The sequence below is a fragment of the Suncus etruscus genome, chromosome 17, assembly GCF_024139225.1.
Source record: "Suncus etruscus isolate mSunEtr1 chromosome 17, mSunEtr1.pri.cur, whole genome shotgun sequence".
NCBI lineage: Eukaryota > Metazoa > Chordata > Mammalia > Eulipotyphla > Soricidae > Suncus > Suncus etruscus.
In genome coordinates this window covers 21,171,692-21,195,602 of record NC_064864.1, presented here as the reverse complement: position 1 = coordinate 21,195,602, position 23,911 = coordinate 21,171,692, and the positions used below count along the sequence as shown (strand labels likewise).

At 45.1% G+C, this 23,911-nt stretch overlaps 1 protein-coding gene across 1 annotated transcript; it reads right to left on the bottom strand.

The window, feature by feature from the left end:
- Positions 1 to 3,909: 3,909 nt before the first annotated feature.
- On the bottom strand, positions 3,910 to 23,893 carry UFD1 (ubiquitin recognition factor in ER associated degradation 1). Its single transcript, XM_049764676.1, has 12 exons — positions 23,627 to 23,893; positions 19,215 to 19,347; positions 18,186 to 18,218; positions 17,819 to 17,940; positions 15,339 to 15,469; positions 14,028 to 14,100; positions 12,478 to 12,546; positions 10,857 to 10,922; positions 10,563 to 10,610; positions 8,528 to 8,616; positions 6,637 to 6,718; positions 3,910 to 4,033 (listed from the first exon to the last, which is right to left on the bottom strand). The coding sequence occupies exons 1-12, from the start codon at positions 23,627 to 23,629 to the stop codon at positions 3,959 to 3,961; spliced, it is 924 nt and encodes a 307-aa protein (XP_049620633.1). The 5' UTR covers positions 23,630 to 23,893; the 3' UTR covers positions 3,910 to 3,958.
- Between the last annotated feature and the right edge of the window lie 18 nt (positions 23,894 to 23,911).

The following is a 23,911-nucleotide window of genomic DNA, read 5'->3' as shown; positions in this document are numbered from 1 at the left end:
GTTCTTCAGCCATGTCCCGGGCAACTGCTGATCCCCGCTTTCGGGTTCACTAGCCAATGAAGACTAAGGAAAGTTCAATCGTGTGGACTGACGGGCACAGGAACCAATGAGTTACTCCTTAATCCCGCCCTCCTCCCCAATTTGATCCAATGAGCAGGCGGCTGGGCGGTGCCGAGGGTGGCAGGGTTGCAGGGATGGAGCGATGACAGCTGTCATCTGTTCCCATTTCTGGCAGGTGTTAAGTTGGTTGTTTCTGTTTTATGGCTGAAACCCAATTACAATCGTGCTTGTAATCATGGTGCTTAAATAAACATTTTATATATTAAAATTTAGGGCCCGGAGAGATAGCACAGCGGCGTTTGCCTTGCAAGCAGCTGATCCAGGACCAAAGGTGGTTGGTTCGAATCCCGGTGTCCCATATGGTCCCCCGTGCCAGCCAGGAGCTATTTCTGAGCAGACAGCCAGAAGTAACCCCTGAGCACTGCCGGGTGTGGCCCAAAAACCAAAAAAAAAAAATTTAAATAAAGTTGGCTGGGCCCAGAGAGATAGCATGGAGATAAGGCGTTTGCCTTGCATGCATAAGGTAGGTTGTTCAAATCCCGGCATCCCATATGGTCCCCTGAGCCTGCCAGGAGCGGTTTATGAGCAAAGAGCCAGGAGTGACCCCTGAGCGCTGCCGGGTGTGACCCAACCCTACCCTCCAAATACAAGAATTAAATTAAAAAAAAGTTGGCTGTTTCTGAAGCATATAGCTAATGCCAGGTCCTTTGTTTTGTTTTATTTGTTTTTGATGGTGGTGCTGAAATCCTGCTGGGTGCTAATTTCAGCTCCATGCTCAGAACTGTTCTTGTGCTCAGGAGATAGAACCTCTGGTATTCCAGCTCAAAGATCGGTCATTTTAGGAGTATTAATTCTACCCTGCAGCTGTGGTTTTAGTAGTCGCCCTCAGAGTCCACTCTAGGCAGACGTGAAGTCACAAAATTATCAAGGTTCAATGGCATTTAATATGTTGATAGTGGAAAGTAGGATGTGGACTGACTTTTTTTGTTGTTATTTTTGGGCCACACCTGGTGACACTCAGGGGTTACTCCTGGCTATGTGCTCAGAAATTGCTCCTGGCTTGGGGGACCATATGGACCATAGGGAATTGAACCGCGGTCTGTACTAGATTAGCGCTTGCAAGGCAAATGCCCTACTACTTACGACACCACTCCAGCCCCTGGACAGACTTCTTGAAAGTACCTAGGAGTCAAAGTCTTGGCCTCACCTGACTGGGTTCGGGGTTCTGCAGTAAGGGATCACTGCTGAAAGTGCTTTGGAGACTAAATGAGTGCCAGGAACTCGGCCCTGGAATGTAAGGCAAGCACCCTACTCACTATACTATCACTCACACCTCCCTAGAAGTGGAAATCTTAAAAGTTAGAAGTTGGGAATTGGAGAAATACTATAGTGGATCGGTCATTTGAGTTGCACTTGGCCAACCTGGGTTTAATCCTCAACACCCCATGGTCTCCTGAGCACCATCATGAGTAATTCCTGAGCAAGAGGCAGAGTAATCCCTGAGCATCTCCAGGTATGGCTTAAAACCAAAATCGAATGAACAAGGGGCCAGAGTGGTGGTGCAATAGGTAAGGAGTCTGCCTTGCCCGTGCTAGCCTAGGAAGGACCACGGTTCAATACCCTGGCATCCCATATGGTCCCCCAAACCAGGAGCAATTTCTTTTCTTTACTTTTTTGGTTTTTGGGTCACACGGCAGCACTCAGGGGCTACTCCTGGCTCTACGCTCAAAAATCACCCCTGGCAGGCTCAGGAGACCATATGGGATACAGGGATTCGAACTACCGTCCTTCTGCATGCAAGGCAAATGCCTTACCTCCATTCTATCTCTCCAGCCCCACCAGGAGCGATTTCTTAGCCCACAGCCAGGAGTAACTCCTGAGTCACTGGGTGTGGCCTAAAACAAAACAAAAATAAAAAGAAGGAAATAGTTACTAGTAGACTCAGGCAGATGGCTAAAGGCTGTGTTTGGTTTTGATAGCACTAGGACTTTTTTTCTTTTTTGGGGGGCACACCCGGTGACGCTCAGGGGTTACTCCTGGCTATGCCCTCAGAAATTGCTCCTGGCTTGGGGGAACCATATGGGACAGGGGACTGAACTGTGGTTTGTCCTGGGTCAGCCACGTGCAAGGCAAACACCTGTTGTGCTATGGCTCCGGCCCAGCGCTAGGATTTTTGTAAGTCGTGGCTGATTTGATTTTTAGGTCTGATGGTAGTGAAGGCTTTTATCATGAAGGGTAGAGAGAACACAGCATTTTCTAAACTGGCAGAGGCAACAATTCCGAAGTAAAGAGAACAGGCTGTATGTAGAAAGGTCTTGCTTAAGAAACCATACTCAAGCAATGCTTCTTGACTTGTGTGAATCCAGTCACGTCAGGGAGCCCCTTCTAAGAGGTTGCTGGGACAATGCCAGGAATGAATGTAACAGGAATCTGGCAATGTTTCATTTTACTTTAAGCAATACCTACTTTTGTTTTTGTTTGCTTTTGAGCCATTCCTGGCGGTGCTAGAGGGTTATTCCTGGCCATGCACTCAGGACTCACTCCTGGTAGTTCTTGAAGGACCACATAGGGCTCCAGGGATTGAACCTGGGTCAGCCACATGAAGGCAAACACCTTACCTATTGTACACTCTGGCTGAAACCCTTGATAAAATTACAGCTCTTTGGCCTACCTGTTGCAAGTTTGACATTGTTATATAGTCTTCATGCTTTTTCAACAGTAGTGACCACCATTTAATACTTATTCTCTGAGAATATAAATGAAGCCTAGGCTGGAGGGAATTACCTCTTTTCTGAGTGTTGGGTGGAGTGCCAGTACAAAGTGAGATTCCATGAGGATCAAGAGTGTACCTGACCATCCCTACTCAGTTAGTCTTGATTCTAACTGTAGTATCCAAAAGTCCCAGAGAAGTTACTTCTAACCACATGGTGGAACAGATGGCACCTGCAAGGACTAGCAGAATGCTTTCTCCAACTGCTTGTTAGTGCCCAATCACCAATCATATGGGTATCCAACCAATAATTAGAAACAACCTAGTTTTAATCACCTGCTGTTTTATTTTGAGGAACAAAGAAATTTAAATAACTGGATTAACATGTCAAAATATATCACAAAGAAAGTGAATTATCTGAGACGGAATACTAATTAAAAAATGATAGGCCATTAGTGATACATTAAAACAGATTTGGGACATAGGGAAAGATAAAGAAACACACCTTTAGCACTTTTCGTTCTAATATTCATAGTTGTGCTTTGACTCACATAAAAAATAGACTTGTTAAGGAACCAGTTATTTCCATATAAAATAAAAAAAAAAAAAGAAAACACATTTCTATCAGTTTTCCTTTCAAGGAACAGTTCTTTTGAAGAAAACCACAAAAACAGCAAAACAACCTTCCTCAAATACTTAAAATTATAGCCAGAGTAATGGAATAAACACCGCTTATAGACTATTTAAACCATTTCCCACCCCCTATACCCCAAGGGTAGGGGCAAGTTCTAAGTTATGGACCTGGAAAAAGAAAGGATAAACTGATAAAAGAACACCTCAAATGAGAGCAATTCAACTCCTTCTACTGTCTCTTGCTATGAAATAAGAACTAGGCTTTGGCTGAGAGAGTGAGTGGGGGCTTCCAGAGCTGAAATTGAGGAGTATCTCAATTTCTTAGTTTTCAATCTCTTGGTAATAGATAGCTTTTCTCTCTCCCCAAACCAAGCTCATGCCCTGAAGTATGCTGTTCTACTTCCAGGTCAAATGTGATCATTTTTAGGTAACTCTAAGCAAACCAAAAGCAAAGAGCATCCAGATAGAGTCTCATTCCTATCATATAGGCCAGTAACTAAAAGGCATTATATTGCAATCGGTTATTTTATTTTCTATTCAGCCAACAGTTGCAGTTTAAGGCTTTCTTCCTTTTTTGCGTAATGACTGTCCTTCTCCAGAGAATGCGACAAATCTTCCCCCAGCTTCATCCTAGATGTGAAGATAAAATATTATGATTATTTTTTGAGGGGCACACCCAGCAACGCTAAGGAATTACTCTTGGCAATGCTTGGGGAACAATATGGAATACCAAGGGTCTAACCTGTGTTAGTCATGGGCAATACAAGAACCCTACCCTACTATCTATCAATCTAACCCTGGAATATTTTCTGAAACTCCTAAGAGCTTAATTTGGCTGATTCTTTCATACAATCCCATCCCTTTATCCAGCAGCCTATAACTGTCGGCAAATAGTTAGACACACATTGACTGCTGTCTCTGGGGCCTTCAGGCTTCCCTGTAGGAATTGGCCATCTTCTCAGTGTAGAACAGACTTGGGACTCCTAGTAACTCAGATCTAAGGCTGCCACCTCCTATTTCCTTTTCATTCCCCTACTTTTGTGGGGGCGTATTCTCCAGAGTTGTAGAGGAGTACTTCCTTTGAATGTGTATGATCTTGTGCACTGCAGGGAGTAACTATTGGACCACAGAGTGGGAAGGAGCCCAAGTATTGCTGGGTTTGGACTATAAAACCATCAACTATATAAACTCATGCCATTTATTTAGGGGCAATTATCTCATGATAGTTTCTTCTTTGGCTTCTCTAATTTCTTCTGAACTCCTATGATTTGAAAAACTTGATTTCTTTCTTTTTTTTTTTTTTTTTTTGTGGTTTTTGGGTCACACCCGGCAGTGCTCAGGGGTTACTCCTGGCTCCATGCTCAGAAATTGCTCCTGGCAGGCACGGGGGACCATATGGGACGCTGGGATTTGAACCGATGACCTCCTGCATGAAAGGCAAACGCCTTACCTCCATGCTATCTCTCCAGCCCCGAAAAATTTGATTTCTAAAGGTCTTTAGGTGAGATGGGGTTTGTTAAATCATTCACAGCAAGTGACTCCTGCTTTTTTTTTTTTTTTTTTTGGTTTTTGGGCCACACCCGTTTGATGCTCAGGGGTTACTCCTGGCTATGTGCTCAGAAATCGCCCCTGGCTTGGGGGGACCATATGGGACGCCGGGGGATCGAACCGCGGTCCTTCCTTGGCTAGCGCTTGCAAGGCAGACACCTTACCTCCAGCGCCACCTACCCGGCCCCAATGACTCCTGCTTCTAACTACAGCATCAAGTCAAATGTATGGCACCAAGCAGGGAAGGATACCACAGGTAACAATATTCAGGCTTTCTTCCTTTTTTGATACAGGTTACAAACTCTGTTCCTTCACTGATTTTACTTGTGCTATCCATGGTGCTGACTACAGTGTAGAAGGTCTAGATACCTTCCATGATGCCTGTTCTAGATGACAAGTCTTTAGCCTTCCACAGAAGGGCAACAGAAAGGAGCTCCTTTCTAACTATTTTGTGACAGACACTCCACTGTGAGCCCCCAATCTCCATTGGTGCCTTTAAATTTTGTTATCTAAACCAAATGCCTCTTGGCTCACCCGACAGCCCAGTTTACATCAAGCTTTCCATTGCTGCCTATGAGGTCAGTTACAACTTGTCCTGTCCTGGGGCTTGGTTCTCTCTCCTCTCTCTCTCTTTTTTTTTTTGGTCACACCCGGCAGTGCTCAAGGGTTACTCCTGGCTCAGAAATCACTCTTGGCAGGCTCGGGGAACCATATAATATGCCGGGATTTGAACCACCGTCCTTCTGCATGCCAGGCAAACGCCCTACCTCCATGCTATCTCTCCGGGCCCCTCTTCTCTCTTTCTTTCTCTCATCTCTCTTCTATCTCTCTCCCCTGTGTCTCTTTCTCTCTCTTTCTTCTTTATGGGGTTTCAAAATGGAGTAGAATTAAATATATACCAGTCCCATGTTTAGCAAGAGCTATGCAACCAGAAAGTAGCCAATGACTAGTCTTCTGACAGCCAAATCTGTACATTTGCCCACTTTCCTCCTCTATCTCTCCTTAAGTCCAGGACGTATAGAGAAGTAATCAGGAATAACTGGGTATGAAGTGCCAGTGCTCTTGAAATACAGGGCACATGCAGATGGCCATTCCAGTCAAAATCATTGCAGAGTGAGGACAATCTACAGAACGATGTGCCGGATTTTATGAGTTAGTTCCAGCAAATGGGAAAAAGACTAAACATAGAAGAACGATACTTTGTCAATACCTTTTGCTTAATGCACGTCCCTTCCTGTCACTAGGGCACTCCCAGGTGAAGACAACAACTGCTTTCTCTCCACAAGACTAAATGGGCGACTTTTTAGACTGTGTTATCTTGGAGGCAGGTCATGTTATTCATAGTCAGGAGGTCCTCCCCTTGACCCTGACCCGGGTTCACTGTCCAACACCTCGTATTGTCCCCTGAACTCTACCAGGTGTGATTCGGAGCACAGAGGCAGGAACAAGCCATGAGCACCACTGGTGTGTTCCAAAAACTATGAAGCATGTGAACTGATAACATAATGTTTAACCACAGCAGGTGATGCTAGAATGGTGGTCTGGACCTATGGCCTCTGCAGCACAACCTGGGCATCAGGAAGAGAGGCCCAGGAATGGAGGAAACATGACAAACATTCTTATTTAGAATAGAATATCCCCACTCATCACTATAAATAAAACTTATTACCACAAAATAAACTCACCTCTTCAACCTTTTTGACCAGAGGCCTTGAATTTCTGATGAAAGTGATCTTACCAAGTTTAAATTCATAATTGGGAATTCCTCTGTAAAGAAAGAGGAAAGTGTTAATTCCAGGGGTTTAGAAAAAATGACAACCTTTTTTCTTTGGGCCACATCTGGCATTCTCCTACACAGGAAGTCATATGCCCAGGGGGTGTCATATGCAGTACTGGGCATCAAGTCTGGGTTGACTGTGAGCAAGGAAAACTCTTCTGTACTCTCTTTATACACCTTAAAATTCCTGTTTTGTTTTATTTTATTTGTTTTGGGGCCTCGTCTGACGCACTCACGGGGTCTGGCTCTGCAATCAAAAGTTACTCCTGACACGCTTGGGTACCAAATAGGATGCTGAGGATTGAAGCCAGGTCAACTGCATGCAAGGCAAATGTTCTACTTGCTATGCTATTGTTCTGACTCCCTAAAATTCATTTTTTTTTTTTTTTTTGGTTTTTGGGTCACACCCGGCGGTGCTCAGGGGTTACTCCTGGCTGTCTGCTCAGAAATAGCTCCTGGCAGGCACGGGGGACCATATGGGACACCGGGATTCGAACCAACCACCTTTGGTCCTGGATCAGCTGCTTGCAAGGCAAACACCGCTGTGCTATCTCTCGGGCCCTAAAATTCATTTTTGACCACCAAAAAGAAGGTAGCAGAAGAGACAACTAATGTCCTCTTGATTCTCACTCAGGGAGTACCCCTGAGTATTCCACCTTGGTATTATTCCTCCCCCCCTCTGTTGCTCCTCAACGTCCCTCTGGAATGAAGCAGCTGGGCACAAGCCTGTAGAATCTGGGGTCACCTAGAAATCATTCAGGTTGTCAGATCAATAAAAAGATTACATATATACTGAACTAATTTCTCTACTTAAGAATCAGGGCAAAGTCTGGAAAGATAGTACTGAGGTTTGTGATGTTACATGGCCAACTGACTCAAAATCCCAACACCAGGGCGGTGAGGTGGCGCTAGAGGTAAGGTGTCTGCCTTGCAAGCGCCAGCCAAGGAAGGACTACGGTTCGATCCCCCACTGTCCCATATGGTCCCCCCAAGCTAGGGGCAATTTCTGAGCGCTTAGCCAGGAGTAACCCCTGAGCATCAAACGGGTGTGGCCCAAACAAACAAACAAACAAAAATCCCAACACCACATACAATCCCTGAGTGCCAGTAGGAGTGATCTTTAAGCAAGATAAACCCCCTTGTGGGTCCCACATGAAGCAAACAAAAAGTCTGGGTAAAACCCCATCCATAATATTTCCTTTGCACTAACATGCACAGCAGAATGTCCTGCAACTTCCATTAGAGACCCTGAGCCAAACCTATCCAGGTGAGGCAGCTCCAGCTTCCTGCTTTAGGGATCCTGATAATATGACTTGATCAATTATTTGAACTCTTAAAACAAGAAAATAGGCAGATTACTAAGGAACCAACATTTTTCCATGAGGCAGAGTTTTGATCAGGTGCCTGGAGTTACATAAAAGTGAAAGAAGGGGCCGGAGAGATAGCATGGAGGTAAGGCATTTGCCTTTCATGCAGTAGGTCATTGGTTCGAATCCCGGCATCCCATATGGTCCCCCGAGCCTGCCAGGAGCGATTTCTGAGCATGGAGCCAGGAGTAACCCCTGAGCCATGCCGGGTGTGATCCAAAAACCAAAAAAAAAAAAAAAAAAAGGAAAAGAAAAGGAGTGAAAGAAAGCAGCCTCCCAGGGGAGATGCTCTTGCAAACACCAATCTGTGGTACTCTACCTAACAAAAGAAGTCCTAGCTCAGTCTCTAGAGCTGAAGTGAGGCTGACATATATGCTCTGTAGGTTAGATAAGGATAAAACACAAGATGGGGCAGAGCTAGGGTGAACTTACCTCTTAATGTCTCCGGGCTTGATCGGGGAAGGACTGGGCTCCACACCTTTCTTCTTCCCGTCCAATCTATTCCCAGAACCAGAGAAGGCCTGGAGAGCCAAGAAGAAGAATGTATGTGTGCTGAGCCCTTTGAGCCAATGGATGCCTTTTGCTTAGGGACCCAAGCAGAGCTCAAGCAGTCAGTCCCCAAGTGCTACAACATTGGAAGTCAGATGCTACTGGATCATCTTCCGGGACTAGCTATGAGCTGTTAGTTGTCGCATGACCCAGACAGCAGTCAATAATGAAGCTAGTCCAGTCTTGACAACACTACCCAGATCTGACCCTGAGGTGGGCTAAGACCTGCACAGTCTTGCCTCCTGTGCTGCTTCCTTCCTTCCACCAACCCCTCCACCAGTTTTCCAGAGAGGGCAGTAGTGCTGGAAAGTTACAAGGAAACTTATTTACAAATAGTACAGAAAAAGAGAGAGAGAGAGGATTTTACAGAAAAACAAAGCAAATAAGTGTAAGTGAAGAATAAATGTGTATCTGTTGCATTATTTTTCAATATTTGGTAGTTCAGTTAGAAATTTCTGTTTACTTTTGGTTTTGGGGCATAACCAATGGTATTCAGGGCTTACTCTTGCCTCTGCTCAAGGATCCCTCCTGGTGGTAGGGCTTTGAGGACTGTATTAGTTACCTAGGATCTAATCCAGGTCTGCTGTGTACAAGAGTCTTACCCCATTGTACTATAGCTCTGGCCTACAAAACTTTATTTGGGGGGTGGGGGACAGAGTGATGATAGTACAGTGGATAGGGTGCTTGCCTTGCACTCAACAGACTGGAGTTGAAGTTCTTCGGCTTGCTATATGGTCCCTCAAGATCCACCAAAAGTGATTCCTGAGCTTGTAACCCCTGAGCACTGCCAGGTGTGGCCCTCCAAATTATTTACCTTTATATTTTAATTTTGGGGGCATACCTGGCAATGCTTGGGGCTACTCCTAGTTCTGTGCTTGGGGGGACCATGTTGTGACATGGATTCAAGCTAGACCTATGTGCAAAGTGTATACTCAGCTATTGAGCTATTTCTCCAGCTCACAGGTTATTCTTAACTTTATTTTGGGAGTTTGGGGCCCATACCTGACAGTTTTTAGGGACTAATCCAGGTTCAGTGCTTGAGAGAAATCACTTGCAGTTGTACTTGGGGAACCCTGAAGTGCTGAGGACTGAACTGGGGTAAGTCATGTGAAAGATAAGTGTCTTAACTCCTGTACTATCTCTATGTCAAGACAGATTCTTTTGTTTATGTTTTTGGGCCACACCCAGCAGTGCTCAGAGGTTGCTCCTGGCTCTGCACTCAGAACTTACTCCTGGAGAAATTGGGGGATCATAATGGATGGTGGGGATTAAACCTGGGTCAGTCGTATGTAAGGCAAATGTCATTCCTGTTGTACTAATACTCCAGCCCTATAATTCAGTCTTTTTTTTTTTTTTTTTTTTTTTTGGTTTTTGGGCCACACCCGGCAGTGCTCAGGGGTTACTCCTGGCTGTCTGCTCAGAAATAGCTCCTGGCAGGCACGGGGGACCATATGGGACACTGGGATTCGAACCAACCACCTTTGGTCCTGGAAGGGCTGCTTGCAAGGCAAATGCCGCTGTGCTATCTCTCCGGGCCCTAATTTAGTCTTTTGTCCTATAATTAGTCCTTTCCTTTCCTTCTTATGACTGTGCAGCTATGTACTTGGTTGTGACAAGGTGATACCAGGTCCTGAATTCAAGACCTTGTACCTGTAAGGCAAGTATTCTATTACTGAACCACACCTTTGGCTCCCCAGACAGATTTTTAAATAAGGGAAGGTTGGGCATATCATAGAGCTCTAAGTAGGAGAATTTCAGACAGAAAGAAGACTTAAGAGGGTTTGTTATTTGAGAAAATGCCATAAATACATAGGCATGACTAATTCCTGCTGAGACCCCAGAGTGAGTGGTACAGAGGACCTGGGAAGGAGATGGCACGGTCAGGACATGCAAGTGAAGTTTGTGGCCAGGTACTCACACGGAAGCCCAGCTCTCCTACATAGCCGCTGTGGTCAGCTTCACCTTCCTGACAGGGCAAAACAGAAAAAAGCAAGATGAGCATTTCAGCAAGAATAACCAAATTCACTCCTGCCTGTGGCCCCAAACTCCAATAGATATATAATCTCTCCATGAGCAGGGGTACAGGGAATGTATTCACGTCACACCAGCAGAGATCATATAGCAGAATGTTGTTAGGACTCTTCCCACTTCCCAAAGACATCGCCATTATCCAAGGCAGCAGAATCAGGCTGGGGCCAGTGGAGACACTTACGGTGGACTCTTCATGCTGGACTTGTCTTTCAGGTTCTTTGTAGCCCAGTGGAGCATCAAAGTCCACCTGTGTCCCAAGAAGGAAGTACAATTTGAGACATGGTCTAACTTAGGTTGTTTTATATTTTTTCTTTCTTTTATTATCACTGGGGATGAAACCTAGGACTCACTACATGACTGAATCTGTCATCTCAGTCATATCTCTGGGTCCAAGTTTTGATTCTTTTTTTGGTTTTTGGGCCACTTAGCAGCACTCAGGGGTTACTCCTGGCTTTGCTCTCAGAAATGGCTCCTGGCAGGTCTGGGGGACCATATGGAATGCTGGGATTCGAATCACCGTTGATCCTGGGTCAGTTGCTTGCAAGGCAAACACCCTACTGCTGTGCTATCTCTCTGGCCCCCAAGTTGTTTTTTTTTTTTTTTGGTTTTTGGGCCACACCCAGTAACGCTCAGGGGTTACTTCTGGTTATGAGCTCAGAAGTCGCTCCTGGCTTGGGGGACCATATGGGACACCGGGGAATCGAACCTTGGTCCGTCCTAGGCTAGCGCTGGCAAGGCAGACACCTTACCTCTAGCGCCACCGCGCCCGGCCCCTCCGGCCCCCAAGTTTTGATTTTTTTTTTTTTTCCAAGTTTTGATTTTAAAGTATACAACTGTGGGGGCCAGAGAGATAGCATGGAGGTAAGGCATTTGCCTTTCATGCAGGAGATCATCGGTTCGAATCCCCCGTGCCTGCCAGGAGCAATTTCTGAGCCTGGAGCCAGAAATAACCCCTGAGCACTGCCGGGTGTGACCCAAAAACCACACACACACAAAAAAATTATACAATTGTGGATTCATACACATAGTTCAGAACATGCTTTGTACACTTTCCCTATTTTCCCACTGGGTCATTTTATAAAACAAGTATAGTAACATTCTCAGGATATAAATACCAACAAAATCCAACCCTTATTTATTTATTTATTTATTTATTTATTTATTTATTTAGGTTTGGTTTTGGGGTAGTTACTCCTGGCTCTGCGCTCAGAAATCACCCGACAGGCTCAGGAGACCATATAGGATGCTGAGATTTGAACCACTGTTGGTCCTGGGTTGGCCACTTGCAAGGCAAACGCCCTACCACTGTGCTAACTCTCCGGCCCCTCCAATCCTTATTTTGAATGCCCCAGGATTTGTTTTTTTTGAGTCATCCCCAGAAGTGCTCAAGGATCACTCCTGGCAGTTCTTGGGGGACATGTTGTGCTAGGGATTAAACTAGGATTGATTATACGTAAGGCAGGCACTTAACCCCTCTATTTTATCCCTGTACTATTTTCTGTTCTGGTCTTTATTGAGTTAGCTTTTTAGGACTGGCTAGTTTACGGTCGGTCAGTATCAGTCCCTGGTGACCCTCTGGGCTGTTGCACATACTCCAATCTTTCCCTCAGGAACTAACGAAGCTTCTTAGGTTTGAAGAATATCCACAATGGGCATATCTAAGATTGTAAAATATTCAACAATGTTATAATAAGCAACTACTGTGCTACCGCACTGGTCCTGAGCAGAGATTATAGGATGGGCAGCCTGAAGAGGACACTGGCTGCCCTTCTACCTGCATTGTAAGCAATTAAACGACTTACGTTCATGTCACATTCGATGATGGACACAGCCTTGTCAGGTTTAGTCTCCATAACTCTCAGTTCATAAATCTGTGGGAAGAATAAAGACTCAGTCTAAAAGTTAAAAACTAGTTCCATTGGGGCCGGCGAGGTGGCGCTAGAGGTAAGGTGTCTGCCTTGCAAGCGCTAGTCAAGGAAGGACTGTAGTTCGTCCCCCAGAGTCCCATATGTTCCCCCCAAGCCAGGGGCCATTTCTGAGCGCTTAGCCAGGAGTAACCCCTGAGCATCAAATGGGTGTGGCCTGAAAAACCAAAACAACAACAATAACAACAGTTCTATTGTTGTACATCTAGAGTATTTTCATATATTAAAAAAAAAGACTGAAAGATAAGTATAACTAGTACAGTACAATCTACTTTTTCCTGCATCATTTTCCTCCCTTCCATCTCCACTCTCTCAATTCCTTCCTTTCTTTTTGAACCATATTCAGTGATGCTCAGGCCTGGCAGTGCTCAAGGGACCATCTGGAATACCAGGAATCAAACATAAGTCAGCTGGATTTGCCACAAGAAAAATGCGCTGGAGGGGAATTGGAAAAAAAGAAAAAAAGGAAGAAAAATGCCCTACTCAATGTAATATTACTCCAGCTGGAGATTTTCTTTTTCGTTTTACCTAGAATATGTCTGAGATGTTTTTTGTTTTTGTTTTGTTTTTGCTACACCCGGTGATGCTCATGGGTTACTCTTGGCTCTGTGCTCAGAAATCACTCCTGGCTTGGGGGACCATATAGGACGCCAGGGAATTGAACTGTGGTCTGTCCTAGGTCAGCCTTGTGCAAGGCAAACACCCTACCACTGTGTCACCACTCCAGCCCCCAAAGCATTTAACATTGCAAACGGTTTACCTTTACTGAAATGTAAATATAAATCACTGTACTTGCAAATAATTTTCTAGACTGATTTGGGGTACGGGGAGTTGGGTTATATCTTATAATTGCCTATGGGCTGCTCCTGGCTTGATCCTTTGGGGTTATTCCTGGTGATACTCTGGGTATCGTGGGTACTGGGGACCGAATCTGGGCTCACACATGCAAAGTGTGTGCTAGACATCTGAGCCACTTCTCTTGCCCAACCCTAAAGATTTTAAGAAACAAGCTGTAGGGGCTGGAGAAACAGTTTAACATGACTAAATCTGATCCCACACATGGCTTATTTAGCACCACTGGGAGCAACAACTTATTCTGCAGTGATTTAGAGCAACTCCTAAACCCAACCTTACTGCTCACTTTTGCTTACCAAACACAAAAACAAACACACACACACACACACACACACACACACACACACACACGCGCGCGCGCGCGCGCACACACACACACACACACACACACACACACACACACACACACACACACACACACACACACACACACACACACCTTCCCCCACCAAAAAAAAAAAAAAACCTGAAAAAACAAGAAAGATGCTAACAGCATGAGGCCATCTGTTAATGACCCTAATATAATGGAGCTGGATTCCAGGCCCCGTGGATTATATGATTCAGGCACTTGCCTTCTCATTATAATTGATAGCAATCACGTCCCCGGTGGTCAGGCAGGCAAAGTTTCTCAATGCATTTTCTAATCTGAATTTACTGTTAAGGCAAGATATCTGGATGCATACCTAAAGTCTGAAATGAGTGTGTGAGGGGTTTATATCATGACTACCAGAGACACTGTAGAACATGCTCACACTAGAACACACGACTTTGACACGCCAAGTGTTTTAGTAAGCAATTAGAAGAAATAAAGTCCACGATGCAAGAACACAGTTGAGTATCACAAACATTCTGCTAAGGAAAAGACTGAATCGCAAAAAGGTAATACAGTTCCACCACACAGAAAGAGAAGCAGATCCTGAGTGTGGGAAGCAGCTGCAAGTAACCTGGACTATGGTCAATGAAGACTAACAACAAAAGGAATAAGGAACCATTTGGGAAAATGGAATAATCCTAAGGATATAGTGTGTATACACATCTGTCAAACTCACCAAACTATGCTTATTTTTGCTTTTGGACCACACCTGGAGGTGCTCAGAGTTTACTCGTAATGGCTCTACACTCAGGCATCTCTCTTAGCAAGTTCACTGGAACCTTAGTGTGCTAGAGGATGAACCCAGGTTGGTCACAATGTAAAGCAATGACCATGTTCACTGTACTATCTCTCTGACCTCCCCATTCCCACTGGGTTGTACTTTTTTGGGTTAGATTTCAGATAACAGGTCAAATTTGGGCCTCTAAATAAGAATTCAAGGACTGCAGGCATAAGTACACAATAATATTGTATTGCCCACACTGCTCACTCACTAGAACCTAAAACTTTCCTCTGGCTAAAAAGACAGAGAAAATGTACTTAGGTAGCACTCCCCACTGGTTTGGAGTAGAAAGACCAAGCTTGAACAGGTTGAAAGTACGTGTGCTGGATCACAAGAAGCTTTAAGGAGAGGGCAGCAGAGCACCCAAAGAACCTACCCAGGTCCCAAGTCTAGGAGCCATGATTCTGCTATCACAACTTCAATCACAAATGTGTGATTGAATTAGGCCCACGTTAAATAATGTACTTGTTATTTCCCAACTGTGAGAACACCTCTGTTTTGTCTAAAAGAGCCCTAAATTGTTTTTGTTTGTTTTTTGTTTGGGGACTACATCCAGTGATGCTCAGAGATACTCTTGGCTCTGCACTCAGGAATGACTCCTGGCAATGCTTGGGGGGACCATCTGGGGTGCTAGGGATTGAACTTGGGTCAACTGTGTGTAAAGCAAATATCCTACCCACTGTACTGTTGCTTTAGCCCTGTGGAAGAATTCTTATTTTTAAAGGATACACTGCTTTGGGGTTGGTGATGTCCAGGAAGTCAGGGCTCTGAGGCTGGAATTTAGAGTATGTGGCCACTTGAAGGTTGACACTCTCCACCTGAACCAGGCCCCCTTCTTCCAGTAGTAAATTCTGCATCATCTAAAGAAAGAAGAAGGCTTCAATGAGGCTTTAGAAAAATCAAATGTTCAGTAGGATGACCATCAATTCATACATGGAACTGACTGAAGTGTCCAATTCACGTGGCCTTTTCCTTGAGACCATGAAAGGAAAGCCTAAACTAAGGATCTGGAGACCAGTTATCCAACTGTGATTTGAGGTCAGGAAGGAGGAAAATGCTAGCGAGCCAGCAAGCAAGCTAGAGATGTGAAAAGAAGGTCAGTAAGGAGAACTGCTGTAGTGCTAATGGGAGTATTCCTGCCAGCCATGAAGAAATGTTCTGCTGGGAGGCAGAAGATGCATCATCAGTGGTCATCTCTGGGACTACCTGCGGAGGGAGGAATGTTTCCCTGGAAAGCTGACCTCCCACACACAATGTAAAAGTCCTAGGGAAAGGGCCTGGAGAGATAGCACAGCGGCGTTTGCCTTGCAAGCAGTTGATTCAGAACCAAAGGTGGTTGGTTCGAATCCCGGTGTCCCATATGGTCCCCCGTGCCTGCCAGAAGCTATTTCTGAGCAGACAGCCAGGATTAACCCCTGAGCACCGCCCGGTGTGACTCAAAAACCAAAAAAAAAAAAAAAAAAAAAAAATGTCCTAGGGAAAACAGCAGCACTTGACATGAATAATGATAGTGCCAGGCAGGCTGACCTTGGATAGGTGTGGAGATGACGAAGTTCCAGTGACATCTGCTACAGAGGATCATACCCACCAACAGACACCTCTATTCCTCTATGAGCACATTGATAGTTTTATGGCTTTTTGTTGTTCTTGTTCTGTTTTGATTTTTGTTTTCTGCCCACATCCAGTGGTGCTCAGTGGTTCCTCCTGGCCTTGAACTCAGGAATCACTTCTAGTGGTACACAGGGGACCTCGTGCTCTATATGGGTTGCTGGGGATCAAACAAGGGTCAGTTGCATGTAAAGTAAATGCCCTACCCATTGTGCTATCACTCCAGGCCCTATATTCTTGTCCTAAGAATAAGCATAGGGCTTAAAAGTATTAGGCACAGAAGATCACTCAGAAATGAGAAATTCTGTGTATCATGTAATATTTCTCCTTATTTTCATTCCTTAAGAGAACTTTCAGCACTTAGAGAGCACCTCAGAGAGCCTTCACCTCCCACTATAATTTGTTTCATTTATCAGCCTCATTCCCTGGTCCCATGCCACAATGGGCTACCCAGGATCAAATTATAGGCTTCACAGTCCTTTGAGAATGCTTCACTCAGATGGTCAAGAAGAATAGAGCAACAAGGGGCTGGAGCAATAGTACAGTGGCTAGGGCATTTGCCTTGCATACAGCCAACCCTAATTCGATTCCTGGCATTTCATATGGTCCCCCAAACCTGCCAGGAGTAATTTCTGAGTGAAGAGCCAGGAATAACCCCTGAGTATCACTGGGTATGGCCCCAAAACAAAAACAACTTGTTAAATGAGAGGTTGGTGACTTTGGAGTGATGCTTCATAGAATGGGAGAACCAATGGATGATGGCAGAAGGAAGGATACAGTCACAGGCAGTCAGAGGAAAGGTGGAGGAACTCAAGATACCTGCTAGAGCCTTAGAACAGTTGGGAGGCTTGTTTTGTGTCTGGCTACTTAGTGGACCCTTGCCCAGCAATGGGCACACACAGCCTGCTAGGCACATTCACTGGTGCTGGGGTCCAGGGCAGGATCTTGGTCTAGGACCAGTCTGAAGACAAAGCCCCACATGCCAGAAGGTCAGCAAAGAATCTAGGCTGAGTCACTCTGAAGAATCTGGAAGTTCCCAGTCAGATGGAACCTGGTGCTCAGCCAGAAAAAGTACCAGCTCACACAATCCCCTGGAGTGGGAGAACTTCAGTCCAGCTCTTTAGCACTGTCCCTTGCTTGAGTCCTATGGCAATGAAGCAGAGTGCGCTGGAAAAACTCAATTATAGGCAGCTGTCTACTAAACATACATGATATGACTGAACAGGAGGAAACTACTAAAAAATGGAAAGGGGAATAATAACTGAAACTCTCTAGTTAGATGGCTTTAAAAATACTTCTGCTCCACTTTTAAGAGCCTGACTTTTGCAAGTCAGGAGATTGCAGATAACAATAGCAGGGAAGTAACTTTTAGACATCCTTCTGAGCAACTAGTAGAGAAAAGGCACTTTTGCTAGGATCAAAATACTCACAAATTCACTGTGGAAAGCCCTGTGCTCTCAACCCAAACTCTACCCTTCAGTGGTACTACTCAGAGTCAAGGACTTGCACAGAATTTGGGGGTTGTCCCTGCTTATGAAGCCTCCACTACACAACAGGAGAAGGGGCACACAAATCCACAGATCTGGGTGGGTCTTACTCACCCAGTGTGGGAGGTAGCAAATGCCTTCATCAGCCACAAATTCCAGCACACCGCAGTGTGTCATGCGATCTGAGTTCTTGTTGGTCAACTTGAACAACATGGGATAAGTAATATTAAGTCGGCCTGAAAACGAAGAGATAGGCTATGAGGTGAGGGTGTAAGGGAATGGAACCCCTTCACAAAGAAGGAAGTTGGAGTCGAGTTCTTTGGCCCCACACTTAAACAGTTGGCTGTCACTTCCAAAGGCATATATGACCCTGGCTCTCTTCATCTAGATATACCCTCAGGAACAATTCCCCTCATAGATAATGAACAATACCTGACCTCCATGGTCATGGTACCTCAGTACTCAAGTAGGATATACTTACTGAGTTGATCGAGGGCTGAGGGCGGCATTATTACTGTAAAAGAATGGAGAAGAAATTTTCAGAAAATACAAATAAAACAGAATAAAAATTAAAATGTAGTTTCTGTTTTATCTTTAAAGCTTTTACGGTAGCCAGGATTTCACAGGATTCTCTTTCATAAAGAATTTTTTTTTTTTGGGTCACACCGGTGGCACTCAGGGGTTACTCCTGGCTGTGTGCTCAGAAATCACCCCTGCCAGTCTCGGGGGACCATATGGGATGCTGGGATTTGAACCGCTGTCTGTCCTGTGTTGTCCGCATGCAAGGCAAACGCCTTACCACTGTGCTATAGCTCCAGCCCCCTCATAAAGAATCTTATTTGCTGCAATTTGAGGAAAAAAGAGGCTACAAGTTATAAATTTACCGTATTTTCCAGCATATAAGATGACCGAGCGTATAAAAACGACCCCCTAATTTTAGACTTCCTCTGTGACTCTGGCCAATCTGAGCAGGCTTTTGACAGTGTAGATTTGGGTACAGAACACTGTATAATTTGCATGCATCAAAAGCCTGCTTGGATTGGCTAAATTAGAGAGGTGGTCCGAGCAGCCTTGCAGTGATTGGTGCAGAACATCGTCTAATTTGCATACATCAAAAGCTTTCTTGGATTGGCTGAGTGAGAGAGGCGGTCCGAGCAGCCTTGCAGGTGCAGTGATTGGTGCAGGATCGAGTTGGAAAATTCGTTTTGTGGCAATATCCAGATGATGCAACAATTTTCGGGATATACTCGGCCTATAAGACCGAGTTGACTTTTTTCTTCTCAAAAGTCTTCTTATACGCCGGAAAATACGGTAGTCATAATTAAGCTATAATACTATAACTGGCACAAAAAGCCACCACTAACACCCATCCACAGTAAAACTTGGGCACCCAATATTTTTACTACAATACCAGCTTGTGGTTGTACATGCAAAGTAAGGACAGTCTGGCTAGAGATAGTGAAAGTGAAAGGCAAGAAAGTAACTATTCAAAATAAAAACAAGCACATACTCTTCCCTCCTTTCTCCACATCTGACCTGTCATTAGGCCCTGCGAGCATGGACACGGAGAAGCAGCGGTACTGAGTTGAAAACCGGTTTTGGAAGACCCGGGGAATTGGGTGATCAAACATGTTGAAGGAAAACTAAAGGGAAAAAGAAATCAATGTTAAAATAGAACCAAGTTATATTTATTTGTATTAATATCCAAATAGTTAAGAGTGATTGGCTGGGTTGCAAGTCTTCTAAGAATCAAATGCTCCAAAATCAGATAGGACTGGGTGGCAATTTGCAAGCCTCAGTGTGGGGCAAACGTGCTATAAAGTCAATCTAATCTCAATGGTCTAGTCTCTACCAGTTGAGAGATAGCATGATCTTAATGAAATGGAAAACCGGCCACTGGCCATGTCTCATCTGTTTTTAAACTATCTTTAACATTTTATTTATTTATTTTGTTTTCTGGGCCACACCTGGTGACGCTCAGGTGTTACTTCTGACTATGCGCTCAGAAATTGCTCCTGGCTTGAGGAATCGTATAGGCTAGGGGGCGCAAGGCAGATGCCTTACAGCATGCGCCACTGCTCCCTCTTTAACATTTTTGGGGGGTCTCTGCCTCCCTATAATCTGGCAGGGCCTTGAACACATCTCCAGTGCTAGTACTAATGGTCCCACAAGCCCCTAAACCTCTCAGGATTTTCAAAGTCCAGCCCTCCCCTGGAACTCTTTCCTGTTCTCACCAATTTAAAAAGGGCTTTAAGGGGGCCGGAGAGATAGCACAGCGGTAGAATGTTTGCCTTGCATGCAGAAGGATGGTGGTTTGAATCCTGGCATCCCATACAGTCCCTCGAGCCTGCCGGGGGCGATTTCTGAGCATAAAGCCAGGAGTAGCCCCTGAGCACTGCTGGGTGTGACCCAAAAAAAAAAAAAAAAAAAAAAAAAAAGGAAAAAAGGGGGGGCTTTAAATTGCTGTCTCTGAGTAAGAGAGGCATTTTCATTATCCAACTACAATGATCACTAGGTTATTTCCAGATCATTGCTGTTACAATAGGGCCCAGAGAGATAGCACAGCGGCATTTGCCTTGCAAGCAGCAGATCCAGGACCAAAGGTGGTTGGTTTAAATCCCAGTGTCCCATATGGTCCCCGTGCCTGCCAGGAGCTATTTCTGAGCAGACAGCCAGGAGTAACCACTGAGCACTGCCAGGTGTGGCCCAAAAACCAAAAAATAAATAAATAAATAAAAAAATATGTTACAATAACCACTGGATGTACATAATTCTTCAAGTTAATAAGTTTATATTTGTTTTTTTTTTTTGGGGGGGGTCACACCCGGCAATGCTCAGGGGTTACTCCTGGCTTTGCATTCAGAAATTGCCCTAGCAAGCTCGGGGGACCATATAGGATGCCGGAAATCGAACCGGGGTTCGCGTCCTGGGTTGGCCGTGTGCAAGGCAAATGCCCTACCGCTGTGCTATCTCTCCAGCTCCATATATTCCCTTTTTTGTTTTTGATTTTGGGTCACACCTGGCTGCACTCAGGGGTTATTCCTGGCTCTATGCTCAGAAATCGCTCCTGGTAGGCTTGGGAACAATATAGGATGCCGGGATTCAAACCACCTTCCTTCTGCATCCAAGGCAAACACCCTACCTCTCTCTCCAGCCCCAGCCCCATATATTCTTTGAACAGATACCGAGAAAGGAGATTGCTGGGTCACATAATAATCATCATTTTTAGGGTTTTTTGCTTTCGGGCCAATACACAATGGTGCCCAGAACTCCTGGCTCTGCCTTAGGGATCACATGGGGTGCTGGGGATTGAATCTGGGTCAGTTGCATGTAAGATAAATGCCCTATCTATTATATTATCACTCCAGTCCCTCATTTTCAGTTTTTGTTTGTTTGTTTGGTTTTTGGGCCACACCCAGCAGTGCTCAGGGGTTACTCCTGGCTCTATGCTCAAAAATCACTCCTGGCATGCTCGAGGGGGTACCATATGGGATTCGAAACATCGTTCTTCTGCATGCAAGGCAAATGCCCTACCTCCATGCTATCTCTCCGGTCCCTCATTTTCAGTTCTTTGAGGGCTCTCCAGGCTACTTTCCAAATTGGCTGCACTGGGGCTGGCGTGGTGGCGCTAGAGGTAAGGTGTCTGCCTTGCCAGCTCTAGCCTAGGACGGACCACGGTTCGATCCCCCCGGTGTCCCATATGGTCCCCCAAACCAGGAGCGACTTCTGAGAGCATAGCCAGGAGTAACCCCTGAGTGTCACCGGGTATGGCCCAAAAAACAAAAACAACAACAACAAATCAAATTGGCTGCACCAATTTACATTTTCACCAGCAGTTTTCAAAGATTTTCTATAACCTCATGAACACTTAATGTTTATTGTGATACAAGTAACTCTCGATACAAGTCACTCTAATAGGTAAGATCTCATTGTAGTTTTATCTGGATTTCCTTAATAAGTAATGAGTCTTTTTTTTAACTTGCCAGTTACTCTTCTACATGCCCTCTTTAAAGATCTAGTCAGACCTGCAGCTTAAAAATACTTAAAAAGGGCCCGGAGAGATAGCACAGTGGCGTTTGCCTTGCAAGCAGCCGATCCAGGACCAAAGATGGTTGGTTCGAATCCCGGTATCCCATATGGTCCCCCGTGCCTGCCAGGAGCTATTTCTGAGCAGACAGCCAGGAGTAACCCCTGAGCAGTGCCGGGTGTGTCCCAAAAACCAAAACCAAAACCAAAAAACAAAAATACTTAAAAAAATTTTTTTTTTTGTTCGTTTTTGGGTCACACCCAGCAATGCTCAGGGGTTATTCCTGGCTCTACTCTCAGAAATCGCTCCTGGTAGGCTTGGAGGACCATATGGGATGCTGGAATTCGAACCACCTACCTTCTGCATGCAAGGCAAACACCTTACCTCCATGCAATATCTCCAGTCCCCAAAATACTTTTAATTTTATGTTTTGGTTTTGGGCCCACACCCAGCAGAACTGGGTAGAGGGATCTCCAGGAGATGATTAGAGAGATCAGACTTAGACCAAGCTCTGTAAGGGAATTACATGCTCCAGAGCTGCCATCTCCCCAGCCTTTCTGCCTATTTACATAGGGCTATTTTTCTGATATTGTTGTTGAATTCAATATTTAAAAATATATTATTGGGGTATTAACCCCTTACCACCTTGTATTTGAGGCTCTAAAATATTCTCCCATTCAATAGGCTAATTTCATTTTTTCTTTTTGTTTTTTGTTTGTTTGTTTGTTTGGGTCACACGGTGGTGCTCAGGTATTAACGGTGGTGCTCAGGTATTAACGTTACTCCTGTCTCTATACTCAGAAATAGCTTCTGGCAGGCTCAGGCCACTATATGGGACACAGGAGATTGAACCCACGTCTGTCCAGGGTCGGCAGCGTGCAAGGCCAATGCCCAACTGCTATGCAATCTCTCTGGGCCATATTTTTGGTTGTTTTTGAGCCACATTGAACTGTGCTCTTCGCAGGATCAGGTAACGTGATACCTCCACTTTTTCCCCTCAATATTGCTTTAGTTATTCAATCTTTTCTGTGGATCAATTAAAAAACTGAGCAATAGCACAGCAGGCAGGGCGTTTGCTTTGCATGGTCCCCTAAGCCTGCCAGGAATGATTTCTGAGCTTAGAGCCAGGAGTAATCCTGAGCACTGCCAGGTGTGGCCCAGAAACAAACAAACAAAACAGAAAACAAACAAACATTATTTTTGTTTATGTGCTCAGAGGTTACTCTAGGCTCTGCACTCAGGAATTACTCTTGTAGGTACTAGGAAAACAATATGGGATGCAGGGGATCGAATCCAGGTCTGCTGCATGCCAGGCAAACACTCTACATGTTGCACTATCTCGCCAACATCTCCCAAATAAAGATTTTGATGAAGAGGGGAGGGGAATAAAATTACCCTAATAATGATCTGGAGATCCCCTGACCAAGAAGAGATAGTTACTGAGAACCGAAAAAGCAAATGCGGGGTGGTGAAGTGTGTGTTTTTCTGCCCACCTATATACCCCTAAATTTTCGTCTGGGGGGGACCAACTTGCTTCTCAATCCAACAAACTTTCACTCACTTCGGTTTGGGGTATGTTAGCACTCCAACCCGTGGTGGCCCTAAACTAAAGGTGGCAGGTTCCTGTCCACTTTCCAGGAGCTCAAATTCAACTGCAAAGAAATGAAAACCGGGCCCAGTCCATCCATGGACGGTCAACGGTCGTATTAGGCCCAGGCCGGTGGTGAGTGGTGGTGGACAACTGTCTGCTTGTCTGCCCGGGCAACTCTACCCTGGCAAACCAAACTGCTCAGGCTCAGTAGGCCCGAGTGACTCGGCATCTCCTTGGGGCCAAGTCCTCTCTGCCCTGCCGGCAAATCCCAGTCCCCCCTGACCCTTTTTCGGGGTCCACTTACCATGATGCGTCACCGCGGTCCAAGTCGCTCGAGCCAGAAAAAGCAAAGACCGATCCCAACCACCAGCCGCCGCCTCCTCTGCTGGGGATCAGACGCTCGGGGACGCTCACCGTAAGTTCCGGATCCGGAGCAAGTGGCAAGGATCGGGGTCGTTTGTAGAAGGAAAAAACTAAAATTCAGGCCAAGGCTCTAAATTTCCTAACATCATACACGAAAATATAACTATCTTTTCCCCCTATCAAAGTCATTCTTAGCCTTATTTAAAAGGACACGTCTCTCCTGGAG

Coding starts and splice junctions, on each gene's coding strand:
- UFD1 (XM_049764676.1), bottom strand. Junction 15,470..17,818: donor TTTGCTACCTCCCACACTGG/GTGAGTAAGACC, acceptor TTCTTTCTTTAG/ATGATGCAGAATTTACTACT. Junction 8,617..10,562: donor TAGGAGAGCTGGGCTTCCGT/GTGAGTACCTGG, acceptor TTGGCTCTCCAG/GCCTTCTCTGGTTCTGGGAA.